At 50.7% G+C, this 20319-nt stretch overlaps 1 protein-coding gene across 4 annotated transcripts in view; it reads right to left on the bottom strand.

The window, feature by feature from the left end:
* Nucleotides 1-20319, bottom strand: part of LOC140390443 (zinc-binding protein A33-like) — a 59386-nt gene that overhangs the window by 24460 nt on the left and 14607 nt on the right. For 2 of the 4 annotated variants that reach the window (XM_072475586.1, XM_072475588.1), the window contains exons 3-4: nt 9311-9406; nt 8984-9217 (exon numbers count right to left, since the gene is read on the bottom strand). In XM_072475586.1, the coding sequence (XP_072331687.1) occupies nt 8984-9217; nt 9311-9406 (330 nt within the window). Of the gene's footprint in view, nt 1-8983; nt 9218-9310; nt 9407-9488; nt 10136-20319 lie in introns of those variants that run through there. The other 2 variants (XM_072475585.1, XM_072475584.1) reach the window with 2 other exon arrangements.

Raw genomic sequence — 20319 nt, 5'->3', positions numbered from 1 at the left:
CCGATCCGACACCCTGAATCCATTTTGGACAGGATCAAAACATATGAACGTGATTAGTGCCCCCCCCACACCATTCAGAAACATCCTCCACCCTCTCAAAATGTCGGCTCAACCTCGCCCTTGTGAGGTGCGCCCTATACACCACCTTCAACAGTATCAGCCCCAACCTCGCGCACAAAGTTGACGCATTTACCCTCCAGAGCACCTAACACCACGATCCCTATCTATCTCTGTCTTAAAGACACTCAGTGATTTGGCCTCCACAGCCTTCTGCAGCAATGTGTTCCACAGATTCACCACCCTCTGGCTGAAGAAATTCCTCCCCATCTCTGGTTGAATAGGGTAGCACAGTGAAGTAGTGGTTAGCACTGCTGCCTCATAGCGCCGTGGACCTGGGTTTGATCCCGGCCCTGGGTCATTATCCGTGTGGAGTTTGCGCATTCTCCCATGTCTGCGTGGGTCTCACCCCCACAAACCAAAAAGGTGTGCAGGGTAGGTTGATTGGTAATGCTAAATTGTCCCTTATTTGGAAAAAAAAAAGAATTGGGTGCTCTAAATTAATTTTTTAAAAATCTCTCATTGAAAGATTGTCCCTTCAATCTGAGGCTGTTTCCTTGGGTTCTAGTTTCTCCTACCAGTGGATACATCCTCTCCACATTCACTCTATCCAGGCCTCTCAGTATTCTGTAAGTTTCAATTAGATCCCCCCTCACCCTTCTAAACTCTATCGCGTAAAGATCCAGAGTTCCACTGGTTTACCACTGATTTATCCTTTAGCAGTCTTGTCTAGTCCACCTCAGCCAAATCACTTGTCAGTTTTGTAAAATTTGCCTTCCCCAGTTTAAAATTTGTACTCATGATTTATCTCTGTCCTTTTGCACAACAATACTAAACCTAACTGAATTGTGGCCACTGTCCCTCATATAGTTGCCCACTGCCACTTCACAGACTTACTCATCTTCATTTCCCAAGACTAAATCCAGAATTGTGCATCCTCACATAAGTGTTTTGTTAAAATTCTGGACATAGGGCATGAATGTTCCACCCTCCATGTCCCTTTTCACAAACCACAAAGGGATATTCAGGCACGCCAGCAAAAGCTTGCTGAGTGGTAGATTTTATGGGCAAGAAGGGGAGAGGTGCAGAGGTTTAGGGTGGAAATTGATTGTTTAGTGCCCAGACAATTGAGGGGTTAACACTGCTGCCTCACAGGACCAGGGACCTGGGTTCAGTTCAGGCTTTGGGTAAGTGGCTGTGTGGAGTTTGCACTTTCTCTCCGTGAATAGTTCATAGTTCATACATACAGTGCAGAAGGAGGCTACTCGGCCCATTGAGTCTGCACCGGCCTTTGGAAAGAGTGCCCCAGTTAAGCCCACACCTCCACCCCATCCCCTAATCCAGTAACCTCACCTAACCTCTTTGGACACTAACGGCAATTTGGCATGGCCAGTCCACCTAACCTGCACATCTTTGTACTGTGGAAGAAAACCCACGCAGACACGGGGGGGAACATGCAGACTCCGCACAGTGACCCAAGCCTGGAATCAAACCGAGGACCCTGGAGCTTTGAAGCAACATTGCTAATCATTGTGCTACCGTGCCACCCCAAATGCATGGGTTTCCTCTGGGTGCTCCAGTTTCCTTTCACAGTCCAAAGATGTGCAGGTTAGGTAAGGTCATGGGTTAGGGTGTGGGATGTGGGAGTGGGTCTAGGTAGGGTGCTCTTTCAGAGGGTCCGTGCAGACTCCATGGCTGAATGGCCTCCTTCTGCACTATAGGAATTCTATGATTTTATGAACGCGCTACTCATGTCCAAAGATGTGCAGGTTAGGTGGATTGGCCATGATAAATTGCCCTTAATGTCCAAAATTGCCCTTAGTGTTGGGTGGGGTTACTGGGTTATGGGGATAGGTTGGAGGTGTGGACCTTGGGTAGGGTGCTCTTTCCAAGAGCCGGTGCAGACTCGTTGGGCCGAATGGCCTCATTCTGTACTGTAAATTCTATGAAATCTATGAGTTTCTCAGCATCACAGATGCTCCACAGTGAGCCCACCCATACCTCCATTCCGGAATGTGGTGAACAGCAACCACAGCTGGACACACCACCTGCGCACGTGGTTGTTGGGCTCACAGGAAGTGTCACTTATTTCCCATATTGACCAATAGGACCAAACCAGGGGTCTGAGGTCTCCTGCCATGATTTTCTTCAGATTAAGCTCGTTAACACCCTTTACTGGAATTTAATTCAGCCAGGGAGCTTCCTGCGTTTTAAACACACCTACTGCCCATTGCCCGACAAGTCCTATGCATCCGTCAGCAATGTATTTACTGACTGGCTCTGCATAAGCCAAAACCTCAACTTCAAAAATAATTCTCATTCCTGTCAAATCGTTAAATCTCCTCAAGACCCCTACACTCCTATCCTGACCTGTTACCCATCCTCAGTTAGCATCACTGAATCACTGGTGACTATACCGCTAGCTCCTGTTGTGTTCTGCTTCTTCATGTAGCATAAGCTGCTTCCTTGATGTATACTCTGACAAAAGAAGGTTCAATCTTGGAGATAGATTTAACACATTTATTGAACAGTTAACAATTCTCCGACTTGAGTTCAACTCTCCTGCTAATCTTGCTATAGTAACTCAATCTAACTAACCAGTCTGCTCTAATCCATGCGGTGGGTGTGATGCTTCTGATCTGCCCCTGTCTCTCTGAGTGTTGCCTGTGGAAAAGAGAAAGAGCATGTGTGCCCTGTCCTTGTATATGGATTGCCCCCTTGTGGTAGTGTCACCTCTGCGTGTCTTGACTGCCCATTGGTCATGTCCTATTCTATGTGTTCATTAGCTGTATGCCTGCATGTCATGATTTCTCTGGTGCTCCCTCTTGTGTTTATTTAGTTGTCATGTATTTACATTAAACCCTTGTGTATTTACAGTGATGCATATCACCACAGTTCTCTCGGTCCTCTGGATTATTTCCCCCTGAACCTGTCCACTACAGTGACACTTTTGCTTCCTTTATCATATAATTGTTGAATGATTACAGGAAGAAAGGACACAATCCCTTGAAAATTGTCCCTTCCAGCTCCCTATAAGAACAACTCATCTGGTCGTTTATTGCCCTGTGTTTTTTTCTTCTTCAGAGGTGTGTCCAATTCCCTTTTGAAAGGCACGATCTGAATCTGCCTCCACCTATCTAAGGCTGTGTACTCCACATTTGTTGCATTAGGAGGTATATCCTCATTTTGCTTTTGGTTGTATGGCAATAGCTTAAATCAGTATCTGGTTCTCGACCCTTCTGCCAAGAGGAACAGTTTCCCTCGACCTTCTCTGTCGAGGCTCCTCGTAAGAAGTCTTACAACACCAGGTTAAAGTCCAACAGGTTTGTTTCAAACACTAGCTTTCAGAGCACTGCTCCTTCTTCAGATGAAGGAGGTTCACTTGAGGAAGGAGCAGTGCTCCGAAAGCTAGTGTTTGAAACAAACCTGTTGGACTTTAACCTGGTGTTGTAAGGCTTCTTACTGTGCTCACCCCAGTCCAATGCTGGCATCTCTACATCGAGACTCCTGGTGATTTGGAACAAGCTGAAATATTATCTCTACCTTCACTTTTCCAAGAAGAACAACACCAATTTCTCCAATTGTAAACAGGGAATTCAGGTCGCTCGTGTTTGGAACTTTTGTAAGGGCCACGAAGAATCCAGCACGAGTTTTAAGGATACAAAGTAATAACATTTATTTACTATAACAATATACACATAACAGTAGCAGTAACTTCCCTTGCTACCTTCTCCTTCCTGCTGGTTCCTGAACTGGCCAGCTTATTTATACTAGGAGTTTCTCCGCCCCCCTCATTGGGGAAGTTCATACTCCCACAGGATTGTGGGATAGTCATTAGTCCCCAGCCAATCGTAAGTAGGCAGGTTATAACACCCCTCCCCCCCCCAAAGTCCAAGGAATCCACCGAAGACCCTGGCGAAGGAAGGCGTCGGACTCGTTTGGCCGCAGGCCGGACGCCATTTGCACGCGGCGCTGGATCAGGCGGCATGTAACGAGACGGAGACCGGCGCGTCCATGATAAACGGCGCGGTTGTACATCCACGGCCCGTGGACCCGAGGATTCCCCCTCTGATGCATCCTGTGTCTCCATCTCGGAGTCAGAGTCTGCTGCCTCCGTCATGTCAGCGTCTCTATCTCCATTTGGTCCCGTAACGACCTGCGCAGGCTTCGAGTGAGGCACCAGTGGAAGATTTTGAGGACTACCTTCCCTTGTCTCTGGTCTTTGCGGCTGTTGAAATGAGCTCCGGGGGCGGGGAATCTTTTGAGGGGATGATCTTCTGGACCGGATGTGGTCTACATGTTTTCGCTGGAGACGACCCTGGGCTTGCACTTGGTAAGATATAGGGCCCGTTTGGCGAAAGATTACACCAGGAACCCATTGGGCACCACCAGCAAAATTCCGCACGAATACTGGGTCACCGGGCGCAAACTGCCGAATCGGACGATGCCGAGACAATCCCTGTCCCTGCCGTTCTTGTGTGCGGCGTACTTTTGCGCCAATGTCCGGGAAAACCATACTAAGGCGGGTGCGGAGTCTCCGGCCCATTAGGAGTTCTGCGGGAGCTACCCCAGTCACTGCATGGGGGGTGGTCCTGTACGTAAACAAAAAGCGAGCCAGTCTCGTGTCCATTGATCCGGAAGACTGCTTCTTTAGGCCTCTTTTGATTGTCTGCACTGCACGCTCTGCCAACCCATTTGAAGCCGGGTGGTAAGGGGCAGTGCAGATATGGCGGATGCCGTTCATCTTTGTAAACCTAGCAAACTCCTCACTCGTGAATGGAGTGCCATTATCCGTGACCAGCACCTCGGGGAGGCCATGCGTACTAAACGATAAACGCATCTTTTCAATTGTTGCGCAGGACGTTGTCCCCTGCATCTTATGCACCTCCAGCCATTTGGACTGGGCGTCAATTAGTAGAAGGAACATGGATCCCTGAAAAGGGCCTGCGAAATCTGCATGTAAGCGTGCCCAAGGCCACCCTGGCCATTCCCAGTGATGTCGGGGCACGGCCGGCGGAAGCTTCTGATGCTCCTGGCAAATGGAGCAGTTTTGGGCCACCTTCTCAATGTCGGTGTCGAGGCCTGGCCACCAGACATAACTCCGGGCCAACATTTTCATCTTGGTCACGCCTGGATGCCCATTGTGCAAGTCTGATAATATCAGCTCCTGGCCTTTATCCGGGACAATCACACGCGTCCCCCACAAGAGGATGCCGTCTTCCACGCTGAACTCTGACAGCTTGGAGGAAAATGCCCGCAACTCGCCTGGGAGCTGTCTATGCTGCCCACCATACAGGACTATGTGCCGAACCTTTGACAGGACTGGCTCCGTCTGGGTCCACTCACGGATCTGTGATGCCGTGACAGGCAAGGTGTCCATAAAATTTAGGGTTGCAACCACCTCACCGGTCGTGGGGGTCGACATGGGGCCGGTCGATAAAGGCAATCGGCTCAGTGCGTCGGCATTTGCTATCTGCGTACCTGGTTTGTGCTCCAGAGAATACTCATATGCAACAAGCAACAAAGCCCAGCGCTGGATCCGTGCAGAAGCAATGGGCGGTATTGGCTCATCCTCTCTGAAGAGTCCCAGCAGGGGCTTATGATCAGTCACGATAGTGAAATGGCGGCCGTACACATACTGGTGGAAGCATTTCACCGCGAAAACCACTGCCAGGCCCTCCTTCTCGATCTGCGCGTACTTTTTCACGGCTGCAGTCAATGTGCGGGAGGCGAAAGCTATCGGTCGCTCGGCCCCGTTCTCCATCTTGTGGGACAGGACGGCCCCAATACCATACGGGGATGCATCACATGTGACGAGCAAAGGCTTTCCCGGATCATAGTGGGTTAGTAACCCAGACGACGACAATTGTTGCTTTACCCGCCGGAAAGCGGTTTCTTGTGGCTGACCCCAAACCCAGGTGTGATTTTTCTTTAGCAGCAGGTGCAAAGGGGCCAGCGTAGTTGCCAGATTGGGGAGGAACTTCCCGTAATAGTTTACGAGACCGAGAAAAGAACGAAGATGCGAAGTGTCAGTCGGGGTGGGGGCATGTTGAATTGCGCGCACCTTCTCTGCGACGGGGTGCAGACCCTCGCGGTCCACCCGATAACCTAGGTAGACTACTTCTTTTGCCTGAAATACACACTTTGTGCGACGTGAACGGACTCCAGCCTCCGAAACGCGTCTAAGGACAGCCTCCAGATTTTCCAAATGCTCTTGCTCCGACGTCCCTGTAATCAACACGTCATCTAGGTAGACAGCCACACGTGGTAAACCTCTCAAAATGCCCTCCATAACACGTTGAAAAATTGCGCAGGCAGAGGATACTCTAAAGGGCAACCGTGTATATTCATACAGGCCCCGGTGTGTATTAATTGTTACATATGGTCGGGAGGCAGGGTCCAGCTCCAACTGCAGGTAGGCGTGACTTATATCTAATTTTGTGAATGAGAGTCCACCTGCAAGTTTCGCGTAGAGATCCTCTATGCGAGGCATTGGATATCGGTCGAGTCGGGCAACTGTATTCACTGTAAGTTTATAGTCGCCACACAAGCGAACTGTGGCATCTGGCTTCATTACTGGTACAATTGGTGCTGCCCAGTCAGCAAAACGGACGGGCCTGATAATACCCAAACTCTCCAAACGAGTGAGCTCCCCTTCTACCTTCTCGAGCAAGGCGTAAGGCACTGGGCGCGCCCGGAAATAGCGCGGCGTGGCTCCTGGTTCAACTTAGATACGGGCTACGGCCCCTTTTATTTTTCCCAAACCAGGCTGGAATACCTCTGGGTAACGTCCTAGCACCTCAGTCAACCCTCCAGAAACTGTTTGGAGGATGTGCTGCCATTGCAACCGCAAATGGCGCAACCAGTCCCGACCCAACAGGCTGGGCCCATGGCCACGCACTACGATAAGTGGGAAACGCCCCTCCTGGTGTCCATAGACAACAGGGGTCATTGTAGTTCCTGCAATGTCCAGTGGTTCCCCCGTGTAGGTGGCCAACCTGGCCTGTGAGTCAGTTAATGTAAGGGTCTGTATACCCTGCTTGAAGCGGTCGAATGTCCTCTGGGCGATCACGGAGACCGCTGCGCCAGTATCCAACTCCATCTCCAGCGGGTGGCCATTGACCCGTACTGTCACCTTAATGGGGGCCACACGGGGAGCTGCCACACAATGCAGCTGCAGGCAGTCGTCCTCCGTCTCCACGTCCTCAGGAGTGGCCGCCGCAGGTTCATCCACATGGAAGGTACGGCCTCTGGGCTGGTCCCAGTTACGGCCCCTGGGCTGGTCCCAGTTTCGGTTGGAACGACGGCGCCTCTGGCGTCCCCAGGACCGCCGTCCGTGACGGGGTCGGCGCCTACAAGTCTGACACGGACATGGCTCCTCATCCATTGGCTCTGGAGAAGGCTCCCTTCAGGGAGGAATGTCCGATGGCCACTGGCGTCGGTCCGGACGTTGCCTCGCCCAAGGTACCGCAGGAGTGCGGGGGGACGTTTTTGGGCGGAAAGGGTTGCGCCCCAAGGCATGCACTTCAATTCCCTGTAACTCCTGTACTCCTCGCTCTGCGCTCTCTCGGGACAAGACTATTTGTATTGCCTGTTGAAAAGTCAATGTTGGCTCCGCTAACAACTTTCTCTGGGTTGCTGCATTGTTAATACCGCAAACCAAACGGTCGCGTAACATTTCTGACAAGGTCTCACCATAGTCACAGTATTCCGCAATCCCACGTAGCCTGGATAAAAAAAATCGGCAAGGGATTCTCCAGGGGTCCTCTCAGCCGTATTAAACCGGTAACGCTGGACTATCGTGGACGGGGTTGGGTTAAAGTGTTGCCCCACTATATTCACAAGTTCGTCAAACATTTTGGTGTCCGGCGCAGCTGGGTACGTAAGGCTCCTAATCACCCCAAACGTATGCGGGCCGCAGGCGGTGAGCAATATGACCACCTGGCGCTTGTTTTCAGTGATATTGTTTGCCCGGAAATAGTAACGCATCCGTTGTGTGTACTGGTTCCAGCTTTCCAGCGCAGCATCAAAAACATCCAAACGTCCGTACAGAGGCATGGTATAATAGAAAACAACTTCCAACCTGTATCCAACAAAAATCCAGGGAGGTGGCTTCAGCAGTGTAGACAGCTATTCACTTTTACCTTCGTCGCCAGTTTTGTGAGGGCCACGAAGAATCCAGCACGAGTTTTAAGGATACAATGTAATAACATTTATTTACTATAACAATATATGCATAACAGTAGCAGTAACTTCCCTTGCTACCTTCTCCTTCCTGCTGGTTCCTGAACTGGCCAGCTTATTTATACTAGGAGTTTCTCTGCCTCCCCTCATTGGGGAAGTTCATACTCCCATAGGATTGTGGGATAGTCATTAGTCCCCAGCCAATCGTACGTAGGCAGGTTATAACAGGAACCAATCTCCTAAATCTTTTGTGGACTCTCTCCAAAGCCTTACTGCATCCAGAATTAGACACAATGCTACAGTTGAGGCCGAAGAAGTGTTTTATCATCCTCACTGCCTTGCTTTGGTATTCTGCGTCTCCATTTATAAATCCCAAGGTCTCAAGTGTCGATTTGTCCACTTTCTTAAACTATTCTGCTACTTGATAACGATTTATGCGGAAGAGGTCAAGTGCTTTTGCTGACGTTATGTGAATTGGTCTAATCTCTGTGAGACTGGTTCTGCAAGGTGCTCTTGAGACTTCTTATTGTGTTGAAGGCGCGCTATAAAAGCAGGTTGTTATTGTTGCGCCTTCCCATGATTCTACCGGGAGGATCAGTAACTGAAGCAGAACTACCCCGGAACAGGCAAAGCAATCGGTTTCAATCCACATCAAATTATCAAATCAATCAGAAATTCTGCCTTTAGTTCAAAATTATCATCGATTCTTTTGTGACTGTGCGAACTAAACTCAAATTCTCACCTTCAGAAATATCAACTCGTCTTTTTGCTCCATCTGTTTCCGCAACTTGGAGAGTTTCTCCTCAATAGAATTTAAATTCTCCTGAATCTCTCGAAGGGTTTTCTCCATTGGTTCTAGAATCCTCTCCTCTTCTTCCCTGAGATCTCTGAGTAAACGCTGCTCTTTCTCAGTGAGAATCTGGTGCATTTTAGTGAACTCGGATGTGATGTGGGTCTGCAGACTGCTCGATTGTTCCTACCAAATGAAATGTGGAACATAATTAACGTCCCGCGATAAAGGGAACAAAACTAACCGAGATCCCAGAAAATCAGCACAAAGAGACCTTACCCTAACTTCAGAAATCTTCCGTGTCTGTTTCAGTTCCGTTTCTACAACCGCCGATTTTTTCACAGTGAGCCAATCGAAGGAAGATTTCAGCTGATTCTAGGATTGGAAGAGAAAATCAAAAAATTAAAATGTTAGACCATGAAAATGTGATAAATTGTCAGGCGAGATCACCTTTTACCTTGTAGATTTCAGCAGCTTCTTTAATCGGCAGGAAGCGGTGCTCTCTGTGTTCCCGCGAATCTCTACAAATCACACAGATCAATTTCTTGTCAGTTTCACAAAACAGCTTCAGTTCTTCCTGATGTTCCTCACAGTGAAGTTTACTTTCCTTCTCTTTTGGATTCAGCTTTAATTTTTCGGCCAGATTCTCCAAGGCCCGGTTTATCCTGAGGGTTCTTTCGAGAAACTTCTCTCTACATTCCGGGCAGGAGTTTATTTCCTTCTTTCCCCAAAACTGGGAGATACAGGAGCGGCAGAAGTTGTGTCCACAATCCAGTGTTACCGGCTCAGTGAAGAAATCGAGACAAATGGGACAAACTGTCTCCTCGCTCAAACTCTTGACCAGCTGTTTGGAAGCCATGTTCACTCTCAGCACTTCTTGTTTCAAACCGGTTTAACTTTGGGTGTTACTTAATTCCTGAACATCATCAGTTCCGCGATTTCCTGATGACAATCACTATAATACTCAGTTATTTTGTTAACGAATCTATGTGCCGTCGATATTTGTACGTCAAAATAAGACCTGGAACAGGATATACAAACCGGGTTAAAGGACAGGCGAAGCGGGAGAAGTCCAGGATAAGATAGCAGTTGGAGTAGAGAGAGAGGAGGTGGAGATGGGCGGGATCGAGATTCCATTCATTTTTCTCCAGTCTGAACTCGCTGCCAATTACAGACCTGGTGAAACTCGGTGTTAGATCCAGGCGCAGAAACTGAATTGCCTTAATGATTATGCCCACGCAAACTAAAACACAGTGTCCAAAAAGAATCAATAGATAATTTTCAACAATAGGTACCGGGAGGATCATTAGCGATCGGAACTGTAAACTGTACGATTGGACTTTAGTGCTAGAAATACCAGCAAAAAATATTTGCGTGTATATGGCATCTTCCACCATCCCGAAGTTTCCAAACTGCTTTACTATCCACGGCTACTTTTGAAGTGGAGACAACTGGGGACACACTTTAGTCCCGTGGAGCAAGGTCACACAAGGGTATGCCATACTGCAAAAGCTAGTGGTAAGATGGAGGGTTGGGAGAGCTTTAAGGTTCAGCAACAGACGACGAAATATAAAATCAAAAGAGCTAAGATGAACTACAAAAGGAAACTAGCAGAAAGCATAAACATGGGCGGCACGTGGTCACAGCTCCAGTGATGTGGGGTCCCGGGTTCAATTCCACCCTCGGGTGACTGTGTGGAGTTTGCACTTCCTCCCCGTGTACGTGGGTTTCCTCCGGGTGCTCCGGATTCCTCCCACAGTCCAAAGATGTGCAGGTTAGGTGGGTTGGCCAAGCTAAATTGCCCCTTAGTGTCTAAAAGGTTATGTGGGGATCCTGGGTTATGGGGTGGAGGTGTGGGCTTAAGTGTGGTGCTCTTTCCAAAGGCTGGTGCAGACTCCTTCGGCACTGTAAATTCTACAAAATCTATGATACCCAAAGCTTCTATAAGTATATAAAGAGGAAGAGAACAGCTAAATGTTGGCCTTTTAGAGGATGATACTGGTGATGTAATAATGGGGAACACAGATATGGTGGAACCAATATTTTGCCTCTGTCTTGACGGTAGAAGATAATTTTAAAAATTCAAAAACTACAGTTAATGCATCACTAGGGAAACAGTATTAAATAAACTAATAGGATTAAAGGCGGGTAAGTCTCCAGGACCGAATGGCCGTCACCCGAGGGTATGAAGGAAGGTGGCAGCAGAGGTAGTGGATGTATTGGTTATGATTTTCAGAATTCCCTTGGTTCTGGAAGCGTCCTGGTGAATTGAAAACAAGCTAATGTGGTGCCCCTATTCAAAAAGGGAGCGAGGCAAAAAGTAGGGAACTATAGAGTGGTTAGCTTGTCCTCTGTGGTGGGAAAGTTGCTGGAATCAATCATAAGGAGGCGATGATTGATCATTTGGAAAGAGAAAGCTCAATCCAACATTGTCAGTATGCTTTTATGAAGGGGTAGTCATGCTTGACAAACTTGCTTGAGCTATTTGAGGATGTAACCAGCAAGGTGGATAATGGGGAATCTGAGGATGTGGCACATCTTAACTTCCAGAAAGTGTTTGACTAGGCACCGCATAAAAGACTGGTCTGGAAGATGAGATCACAGGGGATTGGGGGCAGAGTACTAGATTTGATTGAGGATTGGCTGACTGACAGAGAGCAGAGAGTTGGGATAAATGGGTCCTTTTCTGGCTGGAGAGCTGTAACTAGCAGGGTATCGTAAGGGTCAGTCCTGGGACCTCAACTGTGTACAATTTATGTAAATGGTGCAAGCAAGCACTGAATATAACATAGCAACATTTACGGATGGCATTAAATTAGGTAGCCAAGCAGGCAGTGAAGAGGAGATAAAGATTTTAAAGATGGATATAGATAGGCTCGGAGATTGGGCCAAAATTTGTCAGATTATCCATTTTGGCCGAAAAAATAGAAAGGCAAACAATTAGCTAGATGGAAAGCAGATTCAAAATGCGTCAGAGGGATCTGGTGTCTTTACTCATGAATCGCAGAAAGTCGGTATACAGGTTCAGCATGTAGTTAAATAGACAAAGAGAATGGTAGCCTTTATTGCAAAAGGACTGGAGTATAAAAGTAGCGAAGTGCTGTTGCAATTGCATGGCATGTTGGCGAGACCACATCTGGAGCACTGATCGCCTTGAAGAAGGTGGCGGTGAGCTTTCCTGCTCGTTCCCCGTATCCCCTTGATTCTCCGAATCTCTATCCCAGTTTTAAACATATTTATGCAATGGAGCATCCACCGTGCTCTGCGAGAGAGAAATCCAATGATACAGAATCCTTTCACTGAAATTCCGCTATAGTCGTTCTAAATGATCGGTTGTTCAGCCTGAGACTGCTACCCCGCGTTTTAAATTGCCCGACCAGGGGAAATAATCTCTCAGCATCTCCCCTCTCCAGCCTCTTCAACATCTGGTGGAGATGGTCAGAGTTCTGCTCAAGTCAGTGGGGATTACTTCAAAAAGCCCTCGTCTGCCTCATTGCGCTGAGCAACAGGCTAGGCAGGAGCCAGCACTGGTTCCTTCCTGTCTGAATTGTTTTTCCCCTTAGAAAGTCCGTTTATGTACCTTTCTGGGAGCCTAACGCCAATCACGTTCTCTATGATCAATTAGCAAGGTAAGACTTCCTAATTCCTATAAAATCATGTCGTAGTTCATCTCTCATCTGTTGCTTTACATCCAATCATATTCCACCGAGTGTTTGAAACACAGGAAGGCTCCCAAGAGAGGGAGGGGAACGACCTCTAATATTGAATACATTTCTGAGGATATTGTAAGGTTTTTCTTAAGCGAATTCTTACAACTTTCCCCATTGAGGGAAAGAAACATAGCTAATTTCTTCTCACATTGACTTTTGGATTGCTGGATTATTTCGAAGTGATGAGATAATTTCCCAATTTCTTGATTACATAATGTATACAACATATTACAGCTACTGGATTATCAGAATAATCAACATCAACACTTGCTCTTCCACCAATAATAATATTTTGCAAACTTATCCAGTAAAATGTAACGCTGGATTTAGATAAGCCACCCCCACTCCTGATCAGCACGCACAAAATATAGATGATTGTCATGCCATAAATATAAACATAAATATAAACATCACGTCATAAATATAAACAGCCCTCCCGCCCCCCCAGTCACTTGTCTGTGTGGAGTTTGCACATTCTCCCCGTGTCTGCGTGGGTCCCACCCCCTTTGCTCAGCTGCAACTGCCTCACAGATGTTTTAGAAATGGAGTTTCGATAAATCTCTCCGCTTCACTTTTAATTAATCTGAAACATCCAAGTGTGTGCAAGTTCAGTCCTGGTGGGTTTTAAATCGGTTTATCTATGGAGTTTTTGATCATTTAAAATGTTATCTCATTCTACTGGCCACATTAATGACTTCATCTCGCTCTTTAATGAGAAAGTTGAGCATGTCTGGGAACTGCACATCCTCACCTTGCATTTCCATATGTTAGTTACTTCACACCTAACAAATCAAGTGTGCACCCACTCCCCATTGTCACATTATCATGCCATATACGGCATCCTGTGCAAGCATTCTGCGGCTTTTAGGTAATCTTATGAAAAGATCAGGGCGTCTGCCTGAAGATCTTTTCTTATGTCTCCCAGGGAGGGGAATGCAGTGGGTGGGGCAGTGGAAAGGGGAGGAGCATCCTGCAGTAGGTCATACAACGTGGGCGACAGCAAGTAAAAGGTCATCCTGCATTGCATAGTTCCTGCCTTGGACTTCTTTTTATCCCTGTCCCTCCGGAGTTCCCTCGCTCCACTCTACACCCTCTCCCACTCCCTCACACACTGTCTCACACACCCCTCCGCACCACCTCCCATAATCGCCCTCAACTGCACCGTCTCTCCCAACCTCGTGCACGAGTGACACTCTGCCCTCACCTCTTCCACATTCTTCCCCTACTGTAATTGGCGCTCCCCAGAACCATTCTGCAACCACTCCACTGCTCACTGCAACCACTCCGCTGCTCACTGCAACCACTCCTCTGCAACCACTCCACTGCTCACCGCAACCACTCCACTGCTCACTGCAACCACTCCTCTGCTCACTGCAACCACTCCGCTGCTCACTGCAACCACTCCTCTGCAACCACTCCACTGCTCACCGCAACCACTCCGCAGCTCACTGCAACCACTCCGCTGCTCACTGCAACCACTCCACTGCTCACTGCAACCACTCCTCTGCTCACTGCAACCACTCCGCTGCTCACTGCAACCACTCCTCTGCAACCACTCCACTGCTCACCGCAACCACTCCGCAGCTCACTGCAACCACTCCGCTGCTCACTGCAACCACTCCACTGCTCACTGCAACCACTCCGCTGCTCACTGCAACCACTCCACCGCAACCACTCCGCAGCTCACTGCAACCATCCCACTGCTCACTGCAACCACTCCACTGCTCACCGCAACCACTCCGCTGCTCACTGCAACCACTCCGCTGCTCACTGCAACCACTCCGCTGCTCACTGCAACCACTCCACTGCAACCACTCCACTGCTCACTGCAACCACTCCACTGCAACCACTCCACTGCTCACTGCAACCACTCCGCTGCTCACTGCAACCACTCCGCTGCTCACTGCAACCACTCCGCTGCTCACTGCAACCACTCCGCTGCTCACTGCAACCACTCCACTGCTCACTGCAACCACTCCACTGCAACCACTCCACTGCAACCACTCCACTGCTCACTGCAACCATTCCGCTGCTCACTGCAACCACTCCACTGCAACCGCTCCACTGCTCACTGCAACCATTCCGCTGCTCACTGCAACCACTCCACTGCTCACTGCAACCACTCCACTGCAACCACTCCACTGCTCACTGCAACCATTCCGCTGCTCACTGCAACCACTCCACTGCTCACTGCAACCACTCCACTGCAACCACTCCACTGCTCACTGCAACCACTCCACTGCAACCACTCCACTGCTCGCTGCAACCACTCCACTGCTCACTGCAACCACTCCACTGCAACCACTCCTCTGCAACCACTCCACTGCTCACCGCAACCACTCCACTGCTCACTGCAACCACTCCGCTGCTCACTGCAACCACTCCGCTGCTCACTGCAACCACTCCTCTGCAACCACTCCACTGCTCACCGCAACCACTCCGCAGCTCACTGCAACCACTCCGCTGCTCACTGCAACCACTCCACTGCTCACTGCAACCACTCCTCTGCTCACTGCAACCACTCCGCTGCTCACTGCAACCACTCCTCTGCAACCACTCCACTGCTCACCGCAACCACTCCGCAGCCCACTGCAACCACTCCGCTGCTCACTGCAACCACTCCACTGCTCACTGCAACCACTCCGCTGCTCACTGCAACCACTCCACCGCAACCACTCCGCAGCTCACTGCAACCATCCCACTGCTCACTGCAACCACTCCACTGCTCACCGCAACCACTCCGCTGCTCACTGCAACCACTCCGCTGCTCACTGCAACCACTCCGCTGCTCACTGCAACCACTCCACTGCAACCACTCCACTGCTCACTGCAACCACTCCACTGCAACCACTCCACTGCTCACTGCAACCACTCCGCTGCTCACTGCAACCACTCCGCTGCTCACTGCAACCACTCCGCTGCTCACTGCAACCACTCCGCTGCTCACTGCAACCACTCCACTGCTCACTGCAACCACTCCACTGCAACCACTCCACTGCTCACTGCAACCATTCCGCTGCTCACTGCAACCACTCCACTGCAACCGCTCCACTGCTCACTGCAACCATTCCGCTGCTCACTGCAACCACTCCACTGCAACCACTCCACTGCTCACTGCAACCATTCCGCTGCTCACTGCAACCACTCCACTGCTCACTGCAACCACTCCACTGCAACCACTCCACTGCTCACTGCAACCACTCCACTGCAACCACTCCACTGCTCGCTGCAACCACTCCACTGCTCACTGCAACCACTCCACTGCAACCACTCCACCGCTCACTGCAACCATTCCGCTGCTGACTGCAACCACTCCACTGCTCACTGCAACCACTTTGCTGCTCACTGCAACCACTCCACTGCTCACTGTAACCACACCACTGCTCACTGCAACCACTTCGCTGCTCACTGCAACCACTCCACTGCTCACTGTAACCACTCCACTGCTCACTGCAACCACTCCGCTGCTGACTGCAACCACTCCACTGCAACCACTCCACTGCTCACTGCAACCACTTCGCTGCTCACTGCAACCACTCCACTGCTCACTGCAACCACTCCTCTGCTCACTGCAACCACTCCTCTGCTCACTGCAATCGCTCCACTGCTCACTGCAACCACTCCACTGCCCACTGCAACCACTCCACTGCAACAACTCCTCTGCTCACTGCAACCACTCCCCTGCTCACTGCAACCACTCCACTGCAACAACTCCACTGCTCACTGCAACCACTCCACTGCAACCACTCCACTGCTCACTGCAACTGCTCCGCTGCTCACTGCAACCACTCCACTTCTCACTGCAACCACTCCACTGCTCACTGCAACCACTCCACTGCTCACTGCAACCACTCCACTGCTCACTGCAACCACTCTACTGCTCACTGCAACCACTCCACTGCTCACTGCAACCATTCCACTGCAACCACTCTACTGCTCACTGCAACCACTCTACTGCTCACTGCAACCACTCCACTGCTCACTGCAACCACTCTACTGCTCACTGCAACCACTCTACTGCTCTTTGCAACCACTCTACTGCTCACTGCACCACTGTACTGCTCACTGCAACCACTCTACTGCTCACTGCAACCACTCCACTGCTCACTGCAACCATTCCACTGCAACCACTCTACTGCTCACTGCAACCACTCCACTGCTCACTGTAACCACTCCACAACTCACTGCAACCACTCCACTGCAACCAGTCCATTGCAACCACTCCACTGCAACCACTCCACTGCTCACTGCAACCACTCCACTGCTCACTGCAACCACTCCACTGCTCACTGCAACCACTCCACTGCTCACTGCAACCACTCCACTGCAACCACTCCACTGCTCACTGCAACCACTCTACTGCTCACTGCAACAACTCCACTGCTCACTGCACCACTGTACTGCTCACTGCAACCACTCGACTGCTCACTGCAACCACTCTACTGCTCACTGCAACCACTCCACTGCTCACTGCACCACTGTACTGCTCACTGCAACCACTCCACTGCTCACTGCAACCACTCCCCTGCTCACTGTAACCACTCCACTGCTCACTGCAACCACTCCACTGCTCACTGCAACCACTCCACTGCAACCACTCCACTGCTCACTGCAACCACTCCACTGCAACCACTCTACTGCTCACTGCAACCACTCCACTGCTCACTGCAACCACTCCACTGCTCCCTGCAACCACTCCACTGCTCCCTGCAACCACTCCACTGCTCACTGCAACCACTCCACTGCTCACTGCGACCACTCCACTGCTCACTGCGACCACTCCACTGCTCACTGCAACCACTCCACTGCTGACTGCAACCACTCCACTGCTCACTGCAGCCACTCCACTGCTCACTACAACCACTCCACTGCTCACTGCAACCACTCCACTGCAACCACTCCACTGCTCACTGCAACCACTCCGCTGCTCACTGCAGCCACTCCACTGCTCACTGCAACCTCTCCCCTGCTCACTGCAACCACTCCACTGCTCACTGCAACCACTCCACTGCAACCACTCCGCTGCTCACTGCAACCACTCTACTGCTCACTGCAACAACTCCACTGCTCACTGCACCACTGTACTGCTCACTGCAACCACTCTACTGCTCACTGCAACCACTCTACTGCTCACTGCAACCACTCCACTGCTCACTGCACCACTGTACTGCTCACTGCAACCACTCCACTGCTCACTGCAAGCACTCCCCTGCTCACTGTAACCACTCCACTGCTCACTGCAACCACTCCACTGCTCACTGCAACCACTCCACTGCAACCACTCTACTGCTCACTGCAACCACTCCACTGCTCACTGCAACCACTCCACTGCTCACTGCAACCACTCCACTGCTCACTGCAACCACTCTACTGCTCACTGCAACCACTCCACTGCTCCCTGCAACCACTCCACTGCTCCCTGCAACCACTCCACTGCTCACTGCAACCACTCCACTGCTCACTGCAACCACTCTACTGCTCACTGCAACCACTCCACTGCTCACTGCAACCATTCCACTGCAACCACTCTACTGCTCACTGCAACCACTCTACTGCTCACTGCAACCACTCCACTGCTCACTGCAACCACTCTACTGCTCACTGCAACCACTCTACTGCTCACTGCAACCACTCTACTGCTCTTTGCAACCACTCCACTGCTCACTGCACCACTGTACTGCTCACTGCAACCACTCTACTGCTCACTGCAACCACTCCACTGCTCACTGCAACCATTCCACTGCAACCACTCCACTGCTCACTGCAACCACTCCACTGCTCAGTGCAACCACTCCACTGCAACCACTCTACTGCTCACTGCAACCACTCCACTGCTCACTGTAACCACTCCACTGCTCACTGCAACCACTCCACTGCAACCAGTCCATTGCAACCACTCCACTGCAACCACTCCACTGCTCACTGCAACCACTCCACTGCTCACTGCAACCACTCCACTGCTCACTGCAACCACTCCACTGCTCACTGCAACCACTCCACTGCAACCACTCCACTGCTCACTGCAACCACTCTACTGCTCACTGCAACAACTCCACTGCTCACTGCACCACTGTACTGCTCACTGCAACCACTCGACTGCTCACTGCAACCACTCTACTGCTCACTGCAACCACTCCACTGCTCACTGCACCACTGTACTGCTCACTGCAACCACTCCACTGCTCACTGCAACCACTCCCCTGCTCACTGTAACCACTCCACTGCTCACTGCAACCACTCCACTGCTCACTGCAACCACTCCACTGCAACCACTCCACTGCTCACTGCAACCACTCCACTGCAACCACTCTACTGCTCACTGCAACCACTCCACTGCTCACTGCAACCACTCCACTGCTCCCTGCAACCACTCCACTGCTCACTGCAACCACTCCACTGCTCACTGCGACCACTCCACTGCTCACTGCGACCACTCCACTGCTCACTGCAACCACTCCACTGCTGACTGCAACCACTCCACTGCTCACTGCAGCCACTCCACTGCTCACTACAACCACTCCACTGCTCACTGCAACCACTCCACTGCAACCACTCCACTGCTCACTGCAACCACTCCGCTGCTCACTGCAGCCACTCCACTGCTCACTGCAACCTCTCCCCTGCTCACTGCAACCACTCCACTGCTCACTGCAACCACTCCACTGCAACCACTCCGCTGCTCACTGCAACCACTCTACTGCTCACTGCAACAACTCCACTGCTCACTGCACCACTCTACTGCTCACTGCAACCACTCCACTGCTCACTGCACCACTGTACTGCTCACTGCAACCACTCCACTGCTCACTGCAAGCACTCCCCTGCTCACTGTAACCACTCCACTGCTCACTGCAACCACTCCACTGCTCACTGCAACCACTCCACTGCAACCACTCTACTGCTCACTGCAACCACTCCACTGCTCACTGCAACCACTCCACTGCTCACTGCAACCACTCCACTGCTCACTGCAACCACTCTACTGCTCACTGCAACCACTCCACTGCTCCCTGCAACCACTCCACTGCTCCCTGCAACCACTCCACTGCTCACTGCAGCCACTCCACTGCTCACTGCAGCCACTCCACTGCTCACTGCAACCACTCCACTGCAACCACTCCACTGCTCACTGCAACCACTCCGCTGCTCATTGCAGCCACTCCACTGCTCACTACAACCTCTCCCCTGCTCACTGCAACCACTCCACTGCTCACTGCACCACTGTACTGCTTACTGCACCACTCTTCTGCTCACTGCAACCACTCCTCTGCTCACTGCAGCCTCTCCACTGCAACCACTCCTCTGCTCACTGCAGCCTCTCCACTGCTTACTGCACCACTGTACTGCTCACTGCAACCACTCTTCTGCTCACTGCAACCAGTTTTCCATTTGCGGCGAATTACACGAGAAAAATACAAGTTTTTCTTTCTAGATGACACATTTCACAGATCACACCATCCAAGTATCTCCTCCGTACCTTTCGCCGCAAATGATTTCTTGGCACTGACGTTGCCTTTTCCTTGGGGCGGGGGTGACTGCAATCATTAACACAATTCAGTTTATGAATTGGGATATTGT

This window comes from Scyliorhinus torazame, chromosome 14 (genome assembly GCF_047496885.1).
Source record: "Scyliorhinus torazame isolate Kashiwa2021f chromosome 14, sScyTor2.1, whole genome shotgun sequence".
Taxonomy (NCBI): domain Eukaryota; kingdom Metazoa; phylum Chordata; class Chondrichthyes; order Carcharhiniformes; family Scyliorhinidae; genus Scyliorhinus; species Scyliorhinus torazame.
This window is presented reverse-complemented; position numbering and strand designations above follow the sequence as displayed.